Here is a 19,376-nt window from a genome sequence, read left to right as displayed (position 1 = left end):
GTCTTTTTCTTCTAATCAGTTCTGGTCTTTCTGGAGAGGGTGGAGACAGTGATTATATACAACTTACACACACACACACACACACACACACACACACACACACACACACACACACACACACACACACACACACACACACACACACAGAGTCTGGTCTTTCTGGAGAGGGTGGAGACAGTGATTATATACAACTTACACACACACACACACACACACACACACACACACACACACACACACACAGAGAGAGTCTCCTGCACTGTCCTCCCCCGGCCCCCCATGGCAACCTCCATGACTGTAGAGATGCTTACGGTGCTCTTAAAATCTCTCTCTCATGTCAGCTGTCATTTACATTGAGTTCATAAAATAAGATTAAGCTTTTTGGCTTCACTAAACAAAAGCAAATGCAATTTCTGTTTGCAATTCTATCCTTTACCCACCCTGCTGTGCAGGGTCCAGCAGAGGGGGAGATAAGCAGTGCAGGGCTGGAGGGAACAGGAAGAACACTGCCGAAGTCTTGCCAGCTTCACCTCCCACCTCCTGGTCCCTCTCACTGAAAAGACATGTAACTGCTCCACAAGAACCTCACGGCTTTAGCTGAATGTCCAGAAATTTTGCAAGCGCAAGTAGTAACACACGGGTTTGACGGTGCAAATGAGAAGGGGAAAAAGGGCATCTGTTTCATAAATTTCATCTATTTCATGAATGACTACAGACCTCCTAAAAATCTTTGTCTGGAAAAACATACATTTCAGAAGAATTAAAAGTATACATGCATTTGGTTAAAAACAAAACAAAAAAGCTGGGCCACTCCGAGTGAATGCATGGGACACAAACGGCGTTTCTGCATTTTCCTCTTGTGTGCCGTCACCTCCCTTACCTTGACTTCTGCTGTGCCGCTGAGGAAGGGGCAAAATGAAACTGGGAGTCAGTTAATGACCCCAGAGTGAAGTTTGAGGCACTGCACTGCCATCTCCTTTCCCTGACCAGACACGTTTTCTAGGCTCCACACCTGTCAGTGCTGGGCTCACCAGAGACCCTAAACTAACACTAGAGAAAAGAACCAAGAGAATCAAAGAAGAGACAGAAGGATGGATACAGGAACAAACTAATTCCCTATTTTCCCAGTGATTTCTAATGACCTCTCAGCCTACCCACTACATAGACAAGGATAGAAGATAATATTTGATATTTTGTCTATGTTGCCTTTTCAAAGAGGATCTCAGAGAACTTTATATAGATAGATTATTTGTAATAGCAAGAATCGCATTTGAATCCCAGCTCCACCTCATCAAAATGTGAGTGCCTTCCTCATGCACCAGGCATAGGCACACATTGTCCCTGCATTGACAGAGCTCATGGCCTACTGCAGGAGACAGATGATCCAATAATCATGAAAATCAGTGTGGAAGATTTCCCTGCCATAGCACCTCTGTGCTGTGTGTATCTAATGCAGGAGCAGTGGAGGTGACAGCTAACAATGAGCTGAACTCGACCAAGCTAAAGACTATATGATTGGATGGGTCATTAGTCTGTGTCCAGTCTCTTTGTCTGTAAAAATGAGAATACTACAGACCCTGAGAAGCTTAAAGGAACCAAGTGTGGCAGATGTTAAGGTGTTAAACACGGGGCCTGATGGCTCAATAAAAGTTAGTTTTCTCTTTATATTCCCTTTCTACTAAACCCACAGTTCCTACTTTCTCGATCAGGTCATACTCTTGCTTATAAGTAAAAATGCTGCTTGTTTATAAACAACCAGAAGTGCAAACAATAGAACAGAAAATTATCATCAAAACACAAATTTTACATTTTCACCTCTGACTGTAAAGTAGGTAACTGGCCATAAGTGCTATCTGTCCTTCGTGAGGCATTTGAGCACCGTAATAAAAAATTCTCAAGTCAAAAGCCCGGGGTGCTGACCCATACTCTTGCACTATCTAGTTCTGTGGTCTTGGGATAATCACTTTCCCTTGGTTCAATGATCTACCATTCCAATTCTGAAGAGAAATTCTGGAGTATTATAGCAGATTCACTACCTTGTTGTCGACCCTGAACACTCTAACACTCTGTTCCTACTTCCACGACAGCATTGCTTGTATGCACACTACACATCATATAGACGTGTGTGTTAATACACATACATGTGAGTATACAGGAACAGATGTGTGCGTGTATACGCACACACATTTTAATGTTTCTCTCAGCATTTCAGAGTCCTATTCATCCTTGTATGTCCAACATAATGCTTGGTACAAAGGAGGGACTCAATATGGGTTCACCAAATAAAGGAATACGTGAATTAATGCACAATCGGGAAGAGACAATTTTTAAAAACTCAAGTGGATCCAAATTATGGTCAGTCACCACAGCGGAATAATGAAAGGGACAAGCTGGTTCTACTGGGCAGTAGGTGGGGAGGCACTACACGATAGCTGGAGCCTGGCTTTTAGTGTAAGTTAGCTATGAACCAGGAACTTTAGCAGACCATTGCTTTCCCCCAAATTATAAAATTTAGCATTAGATCTATGGGGTGAGGGGTGGGGGAATCTCTCTTTAGCAGTCCAAAAGGTGCCAGTCCTTCGGAGGAAAGGTCTGGTTAGTGGAAATGCCCCAAGGACCACATCTTACAGCAAGGAACATTTACCATCGGGTTCAAAGAGAATAAATTAGAATCAGAATTTCATCCTATGCTTCAACAATGGGCCATTTTCTCCTCTCAAAGGAAATACTCTGCCTTCGTCCCCCTAAAACACACCATCTTCAACTCTTATACATTATTTAGTGAATTCTTTGGGGAAAAAAATCTCCAAAAAGAAAATAAAGAGTCTTACTTGGTCAAGAGGAAAAAAATGGAAACAAAGAAAGGCTAAGTGATTTACCCCATGGCATACTTCTCTTCTGATATATAGAACTAGAAAATTAAATCTTAAAGTTCACAGCTGCAGTCAGCAGACTACCCTGCTTTATAAAATAAATACAGCCAAAATGAGCCTTGAAAAGATTGAGGTAGGAGGGAGACGAGGCCACATCAGTATTTAATATAGGTATAACAGAAGATGTGCCATTTAAAATAGAGCCCCATAAGGCGCAACACTGTTGTAAACAGACCCAGTACAAATGAGATTGCTTATTTATATAGGTTGTGTATATTCAACTCATACTTGCAGTAATGTGCGTGTGTGTGTGTGTGTGCGTGTGAGGATAACCAGAACCTACAGTGTTTAAAATAAGTGTAATTCAGATAAGGTGGCAGCTGTATAATGAACTAAGAAATGTATTTTTAAATCTTGTAATTAAAACTTTTCCCCTTTCTTGATTATCTTGACTTTGAGGAACATATTGTGCAATTTCAGGGGCTGGGACAGTGATGAAACAAACATTTTAGAAACCTTTGAAATGCTGATGTATTTGTGGTTGAGGACTCAATTTTGTTTTTTTTTGTTTTTTTAAGCCACCATATGTTTCAAACCCAAACAATCTCTGCCATGCATCAGCTGGACTTTGGGGTTTTATCAAAAATGTGAGTTATTTCAGCCTGATTGGTGGGAACCTCACTTAATTCCACAAGATGACTAACGCTCCAACATAATAAACTCATTAAAAAGCAAAGAAAAATATATCTCTATCTCCACTCCTAAACCAACACTTTTGACAGAAGAATGTTTTTTAATCTCCGAAAGATCAATTAACTAAAAGAATACTCATTTTTAACATGGGAACTGGTGAAATTAGGTACTGTTACTTTCCTCCCTGAATTTCCTTTCTAATGAAAAGGGGAAGTTGGAAGGGAGTTGGGGAATGGCCTTAAATTTCAGAACGAACAAAAAAAGATATAAAGGACAAAACCTAAACTATGAGGCTGGCAATGTCAAAAGGCGCCACCACGTGGTGCACTGGAGGAAGTGCAGCCTCTTGCACTCAGGCACAGGATGTCCAGGGGACCTCTGAAGGGAGAAGGCGCCCTTCACCCACGGTAGCTGTCTCAACGCAAGGGCCTTGAAGCCCGACAATCTGGGGTGGGGCAATGGCATTCAGTATCATCTGTGATTCACAGTTTTCAAAAACTGGGTAAGTTAGGTCAATACCACTATAAATAGCCAACTCAAAATTGTAATCCAAGTCTTCCGATTTAAGATGCCTCCATTTAATTTAACCTAGAATGGACACAGACCTAGAAGTGATGTCAAAAGATTGCATGTGATTGTTTGAAGTTAAAGTGGTCATTTTTCTAAACTGCATGAGAGATTTATAGCTTTGCTTTTAAAAAGGACCAAAACTTTGTACTGAAACATCATTTTTATAAATATATGTATATACAGATATACACATACATATTTGTGATTGTAGAAAAATATGTATGTGGGGCACCTGGGTGGCTCAGTCGTTAAGCGTCTGCCTTCGACTCAGGTCATGATCCCAGGGTCCTGGGATCGAGCCCCACATCGGGCTCCCGGCTCGGCGGGAAGCCTGCTTCTCCCTCTCTCACTCCCCCTGCTTGTGTTCCCTCTCTCGCTGTCTCTCTCTGTGTCAAATAAATAAATAAAAATCTTAAAAAAAAGAAAAAAGAAAAAATTTGTATGCTTGTTGAGAAATTTGAAAAATACAAACCTGAAGGAAAAAAAGAAAATCTCTTAAAATCCACTTAAAGATATATTTATTTCCAGTCTCTTTCCTTTGTTTATATGTAGAATTATTTGATTTTTTATAAAATTGGGCTCATTCTATATTTAAAATGTTTAAGTCAATATTCACCATCAAAAATATAATTTTATACAGAAAGATTAACTTTCTAAACACTAGAAGAGGAATACGTACACCTGAGGCTATAAGTAGTAGTGTAAACTGAAGGCTTCCAAGCAAATGTTTCAGAGATAAGTGATCTTCTTATGCTTAATCTATTCAGGAAAGGTCTAAATAGCTGGTATTATAGAAAAGAAGACGGAAGAGAAAGTGAACTTGAGTTTACATCCTGGTTCTACCAACAGTGGCTGCAAAACTTGCAACAAGCTGCTGGTCTCAATGACTCCTTCTCTCCTAAACAACTGAGGCGGCCACCTCTCAACTGTCTAACTCAGAATGTTGTCAGGAAGAGCACATGAAATGATGCACATGCAAACCCGCGGTAAATTACCCACTTATACACACACTCTTCAAGGTGCTTGGTGTTCTCCAAGGTACTTAGTGCCTACGAAGCACTCTCACAATTCTTGTGTAGAACTGAGGTACAGCTTTCTTTCCAAAAACTGAATAGTAGTATAACTTCCTTGGAGTGGTTTCTATTTACCTGTAAGGTTCAAGTGCAGAATTTCCCTTTCCTTGAGGTCCCTGTCTTGCTAGACTGGTTTATGTCTAAAAATTCACCTCCTCTCTTCCTTCTGCCCATCTAATCTGAGGTAATTAATTACATTCCCCCAACATTCCCACCCTCATAGATTTTGGAGCTCACTAAGTCACTTCACATTTGCCCAAATCCCATTGTTCTTCCCAGTTGATCCAGGGCACCCCCCCACCCATTGGCATCTGATTATATGGGTAACTGATTTCCAAACAAAATTTCTAGCTATTCCTCATGGGACTTTTTTTTATGGTTATGCCATTCCTAACACTGTGTCTTTGTAACTTCTTGCCTCCCTATTTTGATCCTTTCTATATTACTGTAACTTTCTTATCAATCAGATCCAACTGATAAGCTTCTTTTGTTAGGTTTCCAAAATGCTAATCTATAAATATGTCTTTATTTGGTAAGCCAATCTATCCATGTCATTTTTTTCCACAGCTAACCCTAGGTGAGGTCTCTCGTGTTCAATCTTGCTGGGCTTTTTCGATCTCTTTTTCATGTTTAAATAAAGATTCCTTTTGTCTTTTTTGGGTAAAACACTTTAAATGCAACAATAAACCAAGCCAACAGGGACTTTTATACGCGCCCACACATGCCCTGAGTACAATGTGCTGTCTCAAAACAGGACCAGGGCACCTGGGGTAGCTTATTATACAGAATGGAGTGGGGGTGGAAGCATCAACCAAGTCAACACCCCTCAAGTTATAAATAGTAAATTATTTAAGTAAACTCACTAGAAATTCTCTAAAGAAATATTTTCAAAACTCAACAAAAAACTTGCAATCAACTTGAGTCCCATCTCTGTCAACTTACTTTTACCCCATTCCATTTGGCTGCCCCCACCCCCCTTCCTGCATCCATTTGGATTCCTTCTGGGTTCGGGAAGGGCAGGAAAAGGGAAGAGCAGAAGATTATCAAAATGAAAATGGAAGCAGCAAAGATAAACAGAGTGAAAGGGATTAAAAAGACATTCCTTTGTGAGGCTGATCAGAGTAGGAGTGAACTAAGAAAAAATTATCAAAAGACTAATACTTGTTTTGTTTCCCTATGAGAAGGGAAAAAAAAACACCCCACACTACATGTTGTACTTGTTTTGCTTAACTAATAACAGTGTGTCAACACCTATATTGTCAATAATCTGTAGTTTGGGGCCTTTTCCCTCAATTTACCTTCTTCCAAACAGCCCCACCGCTTTGCACGGTGCCCTTGCTTATGACACAGTCCTAGTTCTTCATGGCTTGGTTCAAATCTCCTGACCCATAAGGTCACCCATGACTGCTCCACCCCACTGACCTCGCCCTTTGGAAAAATCACTGAGCAGCTGCTGCATGCTGGTTACTCCTTCCAGCTAGACAAGATGCTTCGCCAGGACAGGGAGCATGTCCCACCCACAACTGAAGTCTCCTGTCCTTACACAGAAGGATAGTACCTGGCACATGCTCAGACTGATTATCCCCACATCCATCAAACAGGCTTTATCCATTAATACACAAATGCTACACCTGCCACCCAACACTAGGGTCCTGTGGTCACTGCTCTTGTTCTGAAGTATAACTGCTGCTCATTTGTTTGGCCAACCTAGATCCAGTGGAGGATAACTGTGGCTCTTTGGCCAATTCTCCCAGAAAGGCCACCTGGAAGTGGTCATCAGAGCCTAACGCAAGGCCACGCCCTATGCCAAAGATTCCCATGAAGCTGAGGGGGTGCCCAGGTCCCCAAGGAAGGTTTTCCAGTTATAGAGTGCTCCTCTGCCAGAACAGTCCAGATTCATCCCGTCCACTGTATAAACTTGCTTTTTGGAGGTACAGGGATGGCATCACAGTATCATCCACCACCACTGGGGAACTGAAGAGTCTCAGTAATTAACCATCATCTCTCATGATGGAACATTGCAGGGAAGAAGAGCTACAGATATGCAAATCATCATTATTCATCATGAACACTCAGGATAAAAACAGTTTTAGCATCTTTCCGTGCTCTTAAAAAAAAAAACGTTTCAAAGAAAGAAAATTACTTACTGCCTTCCCACGTACAATGCAAAAGATTCAAAGCCCCTTCCACCCTCTTCCAGTGTGCCAGATGAAAGAACGCATATGCTATTGCTTCACTGTCCCCTCGCTTCAGGATATGTTCTGGGGGGAGGATTAAGCTTTTCATTTCTAGGAGGTACTGAAATAAAAAAAGGCAGGAGACAGATGCATTAAAACATAGTAATTTGGAATTCCATATTGAGAATAGAGAGGTTGATTTCCCTAAAGGCACCACTCATAAGCATTTCATCAAACCTGCGACCTTGTTAGTACATTTGAAGGCAATTACTAAAATATCCAGCAACCCAAAGCTTGCTAATAGATAGTTAGCCTTCTACTACTTTCCTACAGTGAAGATCATAGGCTTTCAGGGTAAGATACTCTAATCGACGAAACATATATAGACTCAAACAGCAAAATGGAAAATTTAGAAGACACAATAAAGTTGGTATAATTTTGTAACCAGAAACAAAAATACATAAAATGGACACAGGAAGGTTAAGAAGTCATAAGACTAAGCCCACTATACTAGAGAGACTTGAGACTGACTAGTGCTGCCCATTATTTTTTTCTATACAGATTTACCAAGGAGAGGGACCTGGTCCTGTGAAAAGAGCCACACCTTGCTGTTCAGATGCTGGAGGAAGGAGATGTGGCAGCCTGAGCATAGGAAGACCCCAGGGAGAGGAGCAGTACAGACCCCAAACTATACTGTTCTTTTAGTTCCTTTCCCAAAGACTGAAGGGTCCTCAGCTTATGCCTCTTCATTCCTATCTTCTACGAAGGAGATGGCAGCACAGGGCCAGAATGGATTCTTTGGTGTTTACTACAGAATAGAAAGGGAAGCAAATTTAGGGTGGTATTTTATATTTGCAAACGTTAACTTCTTTTTGCTGGCTGGCTTCTCCCTGGGTTTCACTCCTCACCCACACATACATACACACTATCACCACCAACCACCATCACAACAACCCATGCACCTCCTTTAAAATGGAGATTAGCGGATGATGGAGGGATGTGTTTAATTAAAATGGGACAAACACAGCAGAAGGAAGTGCTATGAGAAGAGATGTTCAACAGTTTTAATGTCAGAAACAACTGCCTGAAGATTTATCTATCAGTGGAATTTATGAGAGGGTGAAGAATGGAAGAATCCTGCTACACGGAATGGAAATCATGGTACACCTCTCCGTGTTCTGTTACCTCATGTGGCTTTATGTGCTTTGCGCACTGCGTGCAGGTGCCTTTAAGCTTCCTCTCCTGTTGGCATATCCGTTATCGGGATGCACTTGCTTAGGAGGAACCAGGAGGACACACTCTGGCCTCTTGGTTCAGCAAATGAAACTTTCCTCACTCTGGGTCTGGTATGTGAAAAAAATCTCTAAGCCTCAGGCCTCAAAAAAGTGAGAGAGCCTATCGAGAGTGCTGCAGAGAAGAGTGATAGAGCCATCACACTTGGCGGTGAGGGGGTGGGGAGGGTGGGGAGGGTGGGAATAGAGGGCCCTCCGTCGACAGAAAGACCTCCATGGGAAGGCCTCTTCCCAGACCGTTCCATGAAAGGTGGTGATTACTCTAATGGGAACTCCTCAAGGATGAGTTCCAAAAGAACTTTTTGGTCAGATCCCTTTTTGAATTCTACAAGTCACTGCCTTCCTCCTTCATCTTGTTTTAAAACAGTGCAGAACAAAAACCTTTTGGGAAAAATTACAATTTTGAGTTACCTAGTAATCCAATCGGCACTACATTTATAATGAATAGCAACCATAATATATATATAAGGCTGAATTTTACGTTCAGAGATATTTGACTATCCTCTCGTGATCTTGTTACCCTAATCAAAGCGATTATACTCTATGTTGCCACCGCCCATGATGATCTTAAAAGACTCCAAGGCAATGAGTCATGGGAAAGACATATAACCTGTTAAGTGTTATAAATTGTATTAATTGTTTCAGAGTAAGAGAAGAAAGATCATTCGGTTACTCTTAATAATCATCAGGAGAACAAAGGGAAGGGAAATTTTGTTGCCTAATAAGAGCCCTAGAGTAAGACTTTATTTTTGAGTTTCTAATAACTATTTATAGCTACTCTGCCTACCAAATAGTCAATTTTTCCCCAAAAAGTCAATTTTTAAAGAAAGAACATGCTGTATGAACTCTGAAACAACTAAATATGAAAACCATTAGTGCATGTGTCCCAGGTATACAGAAACCTCTTCAAGTCCCTGAGAATAAGATGGTGGCTGAAAGAAAAGTATAAACTACCATTGCTTTTATTTCTATGATTAGGAAAGTCTTTCAAAGTCATTTCATTAAGCATCTATAAGAGAACTCTTCTCTTGACCTAAGGAACCTTCAGGAATAGGGACCTCTGAGAAGAAGTGGGTAGGCCCACATTTGTGGGTAGACTTGAAACAGAGGGGCAGGGCAGAGAAAACTTGTGTGTAAGGGGCTTAGAAAATTACCTATATAATTTTATAATTATAATAGAATAGATATAATAGATCTGCGTTATCCAACATGGTAACCTCTACCACATGTGACTATCTGAATTTAAATCAATTAAAATCAAATAAAATAAAAAACTCAGTTTCTCAGTCCCACTAGCCATATTTCAAGTCCTCAAGTGAGGCATGTAGTTAATGACTACTATACTGGACAATGCAGAGACATTTCTGTTAGCACAGAAAGTTCTATGGGAAAGCACTACTGTAGACAATGGAAGTTTCCAATCTTTAAGTAACTAAAATAATTTTTAACATGAAAAAATTTTATAGACACCTATGGTAGGAATTATTATTATAGTATTGATTGAAAATACATAATATGGCAAAAAGCTAAAATAAATGTAATAAAACAGGAATTCATTTAAAAGCATCGCTGACCACCAGGGCATCTAAATATACTTGGAAAATAGTACACATGTGTGTGAGACAGATGGCTTACTCAGCTTGCAGGCTCAATGTGCTGCATATGGCCTCAAGGACATCATCATCCATAGCCCTAAAATCAGGCCGTAAGGTAATGCTTTGTTTTTCCTCTAAGCTGCCTCTGATCTTTGTGTACGTGTACTTTTCATACATTGCCTTGTATTAGTTATTTGTGCATCTTTTCCCTCAGCTGAATCATAAGATCCTCAAGAACATGAATCTCGCTTCCTAAGAAGTCTCTCAAAATGAGCATCCTTGCTCTAATCAGCCTCATGATGCTAACCAGAGCAACTCACCAAGGACACTCAGTTACCTTCTCATTGAATTTGCTTGATGGCAGAAATAGGTAATGCCTATAAGGGAGATTTATACTCCAGTATAGTTCCAAACAAAATGTTGGCTCTAACCAGACGATGAAGGCTAATAACAACAATCTGTTATGTTTTTGGCCAGGCTTAAAAATGGCTGGCAAGATCAGTTCTCAACATGTGCAACGTTTAAATTAGAAAGGCATGGAACAACATTTCACATCTTACTTGTCAAGAGAAAAATAAATGGAAGAGGGCAGATCCCTATCCACAAGTATGCAGAAATCAATTAGAATAACTGTAGCTTGCAAATCAGAGAACACTCTCTGCCTGTCTGTAATAATTATTTGGCTTCTATTAGCCAGGCCAGCATTCCGTGCTCTCTTGCCTGCTACCCTGCCTCCAACTTCCTTCCAGATTCTCAAGTCACATTGATCTTAAAGTACAGGCTTCTAAAGGTTTCGGAAGCAACTTTCAAAAATCTATATGTCAGAACCTAGTTCCTTATGTCCATAGGAACATACGAAGTCAGAACATAGAAAGAGGAGCTGAGTAGTATGGACGTATTTAAGAGAGGCTGGCTCACCTGTCAGGAGGCTACCCCAGGTGACTGTTCAATGCTCTTCTGTTAAGGTCTTAAAATTCTCTAATAATTTGAGTGAAAATAATCCTAAAGTTAACCTTCACATAAACATTAACGTCCAGGAATTAATTTATACCCCTTTTTTTGGATTTTTACAATACCAACAATAGAAGTCATATGAAATCATTAGGGAAAAAAATGGGAACAAACAAAATAAGCAAATACAGGTTAATTTTAGCACACTTAGCTAAATTTAGGTAAATTCAACACATTTAGGTAAATTTTAGCACATTTGGATGATGGCTATCAGGTCCCTCCCAAAAAATCAGGTAGTGGAAGAATATTAGCATGAGAAAATGTTCATGATATATTACTAAAATGAAGAAAAAGTAAGAGTACCATACAGATTATGATTTTGGTAACTAAAAAAAATAGATATGCACATTAAAACACTGTAAAGTCACAGACTGAATGTTAATGGTGGTTAAATATTTGATTTTACGGGAGATTAATTTCTTTTGTGCTTTTTTGGTGCTTTCCAAGTTTTCTATAAGTCATTTTTATTTCTCTCTCTCTATATATATGTATATATATATATATATATGTGTGTGCATGTGTATGTGTACATGTAATACAAACCTATCTTCTAGACTTGCAACAAAAACATAAAAAAACAAGCCACACAAATGAAAAAAAAGATAACCAGAGACAGCAATTTTTATATGTTTACAGTGCTTTGGTACAACTGGGTATGAAAGAGGCTGAGAGCCCAGAATGGATACTTTAAAAATATCTATCAGTAAAGAGTTCAGAGAATAAAATTAGTCCTATTTGGAAGACAAGTTATATATTTTGAGTCTCAGTGTTGCCTACTCCCTGGACTCAATAAGACACACGCTGGAATAGGACAAAAATACCACAAGTAGCCGTGGCTCTCTTGAGGCATGCTGGGATGGGGACTGAAATACCCAGTATCATGGTTCCCTGCCTCCCCTGCTCTCATACACCCTCGGCCATTCTGACCCACTGTTTGAATCCCAGCCCTACTGTTCCACTCTGAGACCCTGGACAAGTCAATTTCCTTCAACCTCAGCCTGCTCATCTGTTAGAATAATAAAAATACACATCTTGCCAATTCTAACTGTTGAAGGTTATGTAGGATAATATACGTAAAGCATTCACACAGTACCTGGCACATACGTGTTCATGAAATAGTAGCTATTTTTACTAACAAAAAAATGAAATGTTTATATTACTGTGGAGATAAGTTGTATTTTTTGTGTATGTATGTCCCACAAATAATTGAATCTGTTTTTAGGTAAAATACTTCAGCAATTTTACAGTAGTAGCAGATCGGCTGAAAAGAACTGGCTCCTGGGGGGTCACTAACCAATCTGGAAACAAGCACAATGCAAAGCTGAACCGCCAAGTTACGCCTGGTGATCTGTGTACCACTCAGGGGGCCTCCGCACAAGATAACTGCTGCTTGCTGGCTCACTTCTCTCTTCATCAGTTAACTGTGCTTCATTCAAAAACCACAGGAGTGTCCACAGTGCATCCCAAGCAAAGATTTAGGAGAGATCATGGTGTACTGTAATGACCCACCCATAGCAGCACGCACAGTTTACCTTAAGGACACACCAAGGGCATGGACATGAATTGGTCAGGTCCCCATCCTGATGATCCCTAATCTTTGTAGAAGCATGCGTGTGTGCGTGCGCGCGTGTGTGCGTGCGCGTGCGCGCATGTGTGCGTATGCGCGCGTGTGTGCGTGTGTGTGTGAGGACAATAAAATTCAACATGATGACTGCCTTAGTAAGAGATATATACAGTTCACCCTTGAACAATGTGGAAATGAACTGTGTGGGTCCACTTATAACGCAGATTTTTTAAAAGATTTATTTATTTATTTGAGAGAGAGAGAGGAATGCGAGGAGGGGCGGACAGAGAGGGAGAATGAATATCAAGCAGACTCCGCACTGAGCACAGAGCCCAACACGGAGCTCGATCCCACGACCCAGAGTTCAGGACCTGATCCAAAACCAAGTGTCGGATGCTTAAATGACTGCACCACCCAAGTGCCCGATGGATTTTTTTTTTTCAATAAATGCAGTACAATACTATAAACATATCTTCTCTTATGACTTTCTTAACATTCTTTTCTCTAGCTTACTTCATTGTAGGAATATAGTATATAATACATATAACATACAAAATATATTATTATTCAACTTTATGTTATCGGTAAGGCTTCCAGTTAGTAGTAGTAGGCTATTAGTTAAGTTTTTAGGGAGTCCAAAGTTATAATGGGATTTTCAACTACGTGGGGGCGTTGGCATGCTTAACCCCTGCATTGTTCAAGGGTCAACTTGACTAAGTACTAAGGAAGCAAATGAAGGGTACTTCTCTGAGAAGGTTTCACAGAAAAAGGAAAGTATGAGTCAGTCTTATTATTAATTAAATTAGTTCACCTACAAAGATGAGGGGAGGCAGAAGCCACTGCAAGGCGGGGCAGTGGCAGCAAAGCATCAAAGGGCATATTGTGTTTAAAATCTTAAGGTGCTTAAGTCCTAACATGATAGGTAGTCCCAACACTGACCAAGCACTGACAGGTATCAAGTATTTGCTCAGATACTCCTTACAACAAGGGATTAGGATTCTTATTTTACAGATGGAAAAATGAAGGCTTTGTGAAGTTAAGTAGCTTGACCAGGGTCGCACAAATCGTATGTACCAGAAACTGCACAGGAACTCCGGTTTTACGCTAGTCTCCAAGGGAAGCAGGAAAAGTAGACTGTAAAAGGTCTTCCGTCCTATGCTCCAGAGTCTGACCTCCGCTCTGAGTTATTCCACAGTATTCAAACTTTGAGAAACAGAAAAAAAAAAAAAAAAAAAGTTCAAAAGAAAAAGAGCAACTTAAAACAGAATACGTGAAATTGATGTAAAACAAAGTGTGTGGGGGGGGACCCTGGGGGAGGGAGCCAATAGAGGTCCGAGGAATCCTTATGGCTCCTAGGAATACAGTCTGAAATCTGCTCTAGCAGGCAGTTGGGAAGTGAGCTGGTACCACTGGTGGTTTTGAAAGAAAGGGACAAGTCAAGTGGACAAGAGACTGAAATTAGAAAAGTGTTAAAAAGCTTCTGTCATGGTCTGGGTGAGGGGGTGACTAAACCAAGGAGGGCTTCCCCAGGACTTGGTGCCTGGCTGAATCTGATGGCAAGAAAAGGCATTAAGGGGGACTGTGAAATTTCTAGTTTAGGAAACTAGAGTAATGTGAGATAGTTAGCTGATATAAGACACCAGAGGACAGTGGAAGTGCTTGGAGGGATAGCCTGAAGGCAGCTGGGTGTGCAGGTCCGGAGCCCGGAAGAGAAGCTGGACACAGGGATTTGTTTGTGCAGGGAGAGGTGGAAGCTGAAGCAGCAGGAGCACAGGAGATCTCCCAGGAGAGTTTCAAGCAAGAAAATGGTGGGTAGTGAATGATGTTCCCAGAGGACCAATCACAGGGATGGGCAGGGGAAGAAATGATGTAGGAGGAGAGTGCCCCGAAATGCAGCAGTGACCCAGAGAGCAGGCAGTACGGAGCCAAGATGGCCCTGAGGTAGAAAAAGGGGTCAGTGGGACAGAACACTGAGGAGAGATGAAATAGGATGGGCTTTGACAAGAGGCCAAAGGATCTGGTGACGGAGGTAGGGCGGCCATGATGGCAGTGGCCTTGGTGGGAGCAGCTATAGTGCTTTTTGTTAAAGAAAGAGATCTTTTAGAAACTGTCTATTCCTGAGAAATGTGGCTAAAAAATGGTTTCTGCTCACTTTCCTCTGGGTCATATTTCCACAATACATTCTCCTTACTCTAATCCAAAAAAGCTTTGGAACAAAATATGATTCAATTCAAAGAAACTTATATTGAAATAATATTTCTGAAATGTACCATTGATATACCGTATCACTGACAATCTGCCAGAGTATTTTGAGTTTCTGCTTCCAAGCTTCAAGCATTTTTAAATGCTAAAACCCAACTACACGTTTTGTTTCCTAAATTGGATTAAAAAGCAATTTTATACTCTGTCAATCAGCTCTACCAAGACATAAAGGGAGGATCGCATTAGTGTCTGTATGAAATAGAATTTCCATCACTCTAACAAGGTCCTGTGGATACTCCATTAGCATATACAACGACCAGGATGTTTTCCCCCACAAACCTCTTAAAATCCCCATGAAATAAGAGTTTCTAGATTAACATTAGATGAGCTTTTTTAAAAAAATGTAAATTTTTATTGGGAATGCATTTCTGTCATAACATTTTTCATTCTTTCCTATTTTCTCATGACTTTCCACACTCCAAGACTGAGAATTTAAAAACTATGTATCTATTAGGCTGGATCCTCCTGTCAATACCATGTCAAGCCTGGGCTGTCCGGCTGGTAAAAGGAGCTTCAGGAACCCAGCAAGCTCCCTTCCCCCAGCACACTCAGGACCTGCCCACTGCACCCCACTATGGGGCCAGTAGGAAGAGCCCATGGCTTCCTAGTGCTGGTATTTTAGGCAAGATGAAGATGAAAGCTTTCCCTGCATTGGTGCTCGTGATTTTTTTCCCCTCAATGTCTCCATCCACAATAGTCAGGCATCTCCAGCCCTTGGGGCTCCCTCAGCCCCCTGCTGCTCATCAGAATGGGTGTGGAGCCTCCAGTTCTATGGGTGGAACCTCACATGCTTGGGATTTTCCTGTGGTGGTAGTGACTGGTCATAGGCTTCTGTTCTTTTCTAAACTGTATGCACAGGTGCCTTGGGGTTGCTGGGCTACCTGCTTTCTCATCCCAGTTTCAATCATAGCAGTTCTACATCTACTTGCTTTGTTCATTAAGGCTTCATATAAGATTGTATTAGGAGGGAAAAAAATGTTTATTGCTCTAAAAAATCATTATTAGTTACTTGTCATTGTTGTTTTGGTGGCATTCCAGAAAAAAAAAAATAGGAGACAGAGGTCAGAAACGGGTAACTTTTAATCAACCACAAGCAACGGACTTACCGACAGTTACAAACTGGGAATTCCGGAAGACAACAGCTGTAAGCCAGAGCATGCTAGAGCCTCCCCTCAAATCTGGGGGGAGGCTCTAGCCTTAAAGGGACCCTGTGGGTACTCAAGGCCACGGGCAATGCAGTGCCACCGTTAAACTCTCTAGTTGTCCTTCTTACGCTAGGATGTTTCAAAAGTACTTATTAATGCATTTTTCTAGGCAGTGCTTATTGTAGCCCAGCCAGCAAGTGCAGAAATAGAGCTGAAAGTACCAGGGAAAAGATGACGAAGGCCCAACACATGTCCAAGTGCCAACTATGTACTGGATGAGTTACACAATGTAATTCCATTTACATTTCCTCAGACCTATGAAGCTTTTATTTTTATCCCCATTTTATCAAAAAGGAAACAGGCAGGGAGCTAATCAACTCCCTTCCCATGGTTCCCTTTGGCCCATGGACAAGAAGTAGTGAGAGTCCTTGTTTCAAATACTTCTGGACCCTGTTAATGACACTTCACAGGTCTGCCTACCTGATGTCGCTACCTCTTGCTCTATCATTATGTTAATATGTTTTCCCGGTAAGAACAGGAAGTCTACATAATGGGCCTGACAATTCAGAAAAGAATAAACACACATGGCTAACAATGTTCCACCTTACTAGTAGTGGCAAAGAAACACCAACTAAAGAACAGAATTCCATTTGACCCAATGAAATCATAATTATTTTTTTGTTTTCCTTCTTTCTTTTTTCTGTTTTAAATAGATTGCTCAATGCTGGTGACGGTGCGAGAAAATGGTAAAGAAGGCATTACCTGCTGATGGAGGTGTAAACTACTACAATCTTTTTTTGGTAAGCATCTGGCAATAAACATTAAGAGCCCTGAAATGCTTCTATATGTTACTCAGTAGTTCTCATTCTGTATATCTATCCTAAATAGACGACATAAACACCAAAATATCTTTATGACCAAAAGGTTTGCTATTAGAGTTGACCACCTGATGTCTACAATAGAGGACACAAGAATTAAATCATTCTCTTCAATAAATAATGTGAGGAAAACTGGATTCCACATGCACAGAATGAAAATGGACCTTTATCTTAAACAATACACAAAAAACAACTCAAAATTCATTAAAGATTTAAATGTAAGACCTGAAACTATAAAACCCCTAGAAGTAAATATAGGGAGAAGCTTCATAACACTGGTCTTGGCAACGATTTCTTGGATAGGACACCAATCGCATAGACAACAGAAGTAAAAACAGATAAGTGGGACTATATCAAATTAAAGAGCCTCTGTCCAGCATAGAAAACAACAGAGTGGAAAAGTAACCTATGGAATGGGAGAAAATATTTGCAGACTATACATTTGATAAGGGGTTAACATCCAAGATATACAGGAAACTCCTACAATTTAAACAGCAAACAAACAAAACAAAACAAAATAACTTGAACAATAAATTGGCAAAAGACATGAACAGCCATTTCTCCAAAGAAGATATACAGATGGCCAACAGGTACATGAAAAGATGCTCAGGGGTGCCTGGGTGGCTCAGTCAGTTAAGCATCTGACTCTTGATTTCAGCTCACATCATGATCTCAGGGTTGTGAGATGGAGCCCCGTGCATCAGGTTCCCCACTAGGCGTGGAGCCTACTTAAGATTCTCTCTCTTCCCTCTCCCCCTCTGCCCCTCCCCCAACTCACTCACACTCTTTCTCAAAAAAAAAAAGATGCTCAACATCACAAATTATCAGGGAAGTATAAATCAAAACCACAATAGATATCATCTCATACAAGTTAGGATGTGTGAGGCCATTGTCAAAAGAAGAAAAAAAAAAAAAAGACTATAACAAGTGTTAGTGAGAAAATCGAGAAATTGGAACCCCTGTGCACTGTTAGTGGGAATGCAAACTGGTGCAGCCACTGTGGAAAACAGTATGGAGGTTCCTCAAAAAATTAAAATAGTGGGGTCCCTGGGTGGCTCAGTTAGTTGGGTGGCTGCCTTTGGCTCAGGTCATGATCCCAGGGTCCTGGGATTGAGCCCCATGTAGGGCTCTCTGCTCAGCGGGGAGCCTGCTTCTCCCTCTCCCTCTGCCTGCCGCTCCCCGTGCTTGTGCACACTCTCTGCCAAATAAATAAGTTAAGTCTAAAAAAATTAATTAATTAATTAAAATAATATTGCCATATGATCCAACAATGCCACTGTGGGTATTCAGCCAAAAGAACTGAAAACAGGATCTTGAAGAGATATTTGCTCTCTGATGTTTATTGCAGCATTATTCACAATAGCCAAAAAAGTAGAAACCACCTAAATTTACATCAACAGATGACTGGATAAAGAAAATGTGATATATACACACAATGGAATATTATTCAGCCTTAAAGAAAGGAATCCTGTCCTGTGCTGTGACATGGATGAACCTGGAGGACATTACGCTAGGTGAGATAAGCCAGTCACAGGACAAATACTGCATGATTCCACCAATGTGACATATCTAAAGTGTTCAAACTCATAGAAGCCGAAAGTAGAACAGTGGTTCCCCGGGGCTGGGAGGAGGAGGGAGAAATGGAGAGGTCCTGGTTCAATGAGCATGGGGTTTCAGACATGCAAGATGAAAAAGTTCTAACAACAACGTGCATACAATACTATACTTCATATTAAAAATTTGTTAAGAAGGTAGATTTCATGATATGTATTATGATAAAAAAATGAGGAAGTAAATCATCCAGAAAACAGTTACTGAGAATATTTTAAAGTGTTTGAAGGCACAGGGCTAAAAGACTTGGACTTTAATGCTAAGTTAGAAGATAGCCTTTTTAAGGTCAAAGAACCATGAAAATCTGATGATCCTCCTCCAAAAAGAATAAATATACCCCCCAATACCCAACCACAAAATTCAACTTTAGAGCCCCATGTTAATTTTTAAAAATATGTATATGCTGTGTGACTATGATTCTTAAGAATGCATGGGAAAATAAGGCTAGAAAGAATCTTAAATCGGATTAGATGATGGGACTATGAAAAATTTCTTTACACTTTCTTCTAATATAGAAAGAAATTTATTTTTATACCACCACTACAGAGGGAAAAAACACAATCTAATACTGTCTGTAACAAACCAGTAAGTTAATCTTGTTTTGGAAAGGTGTCAGAAAATGAAATTTATCT

General features: G+C 40.4%; 1 protein-coding gene across 16 annotated transcripts in view; it reads right to left on the bottom strand.

Moving 5' to 3' along the window:
- ST7 (suppression of tumorigenicity 7) overlaps positions 1 to 19,376 on the bottom strand; it is a 235,529-nt gene that overhangs the window by 13,212 nt on the left and 202,941 nt on the right. For 7 of the 16 annotated variants that reach the window (XM_027573676.1, XM_027573671.1, XM_027573672.1 and 4 more), the window contains one exon: positions 7,357 to 7,507. The exons of 8 other annotated variants lie outside the window; for them this stretch is intronic. In XM_027573676.1, coding sequence (XP_027429477.1) covers positions 7,357 to 7,507 — 151 coding nt within the window. Of the gene's footprint in view, positions 1 to 7,356; positions 7,508 to 19,376 lie in introns of those variants that run through there. One more of the 16 variants, XM_027573680.1, reaches the window with a different exon arrangement.

The sequence above is a fragment of the Zalophus californianus genome, chromosome 12, assembly GCF_009762305.2.
Source record: "Zalophus californianus isolate mZalCal1 chromosome 12, mZalCal1.pri.v2, whole genome shotgun sequence".
NCBI classification, from domain to species: domain Eukaryota; kingdom Metazoa; phylum Chordata; class Mammalia; order Carnivora; family Otariidae; genus Zalophus; species Zalophus californianus.
The sequence above is the reverse complement of the archived record's forward strand: the minus strand, read 5'-3'. Positions and strand labels throughout refer to the sequence as shown.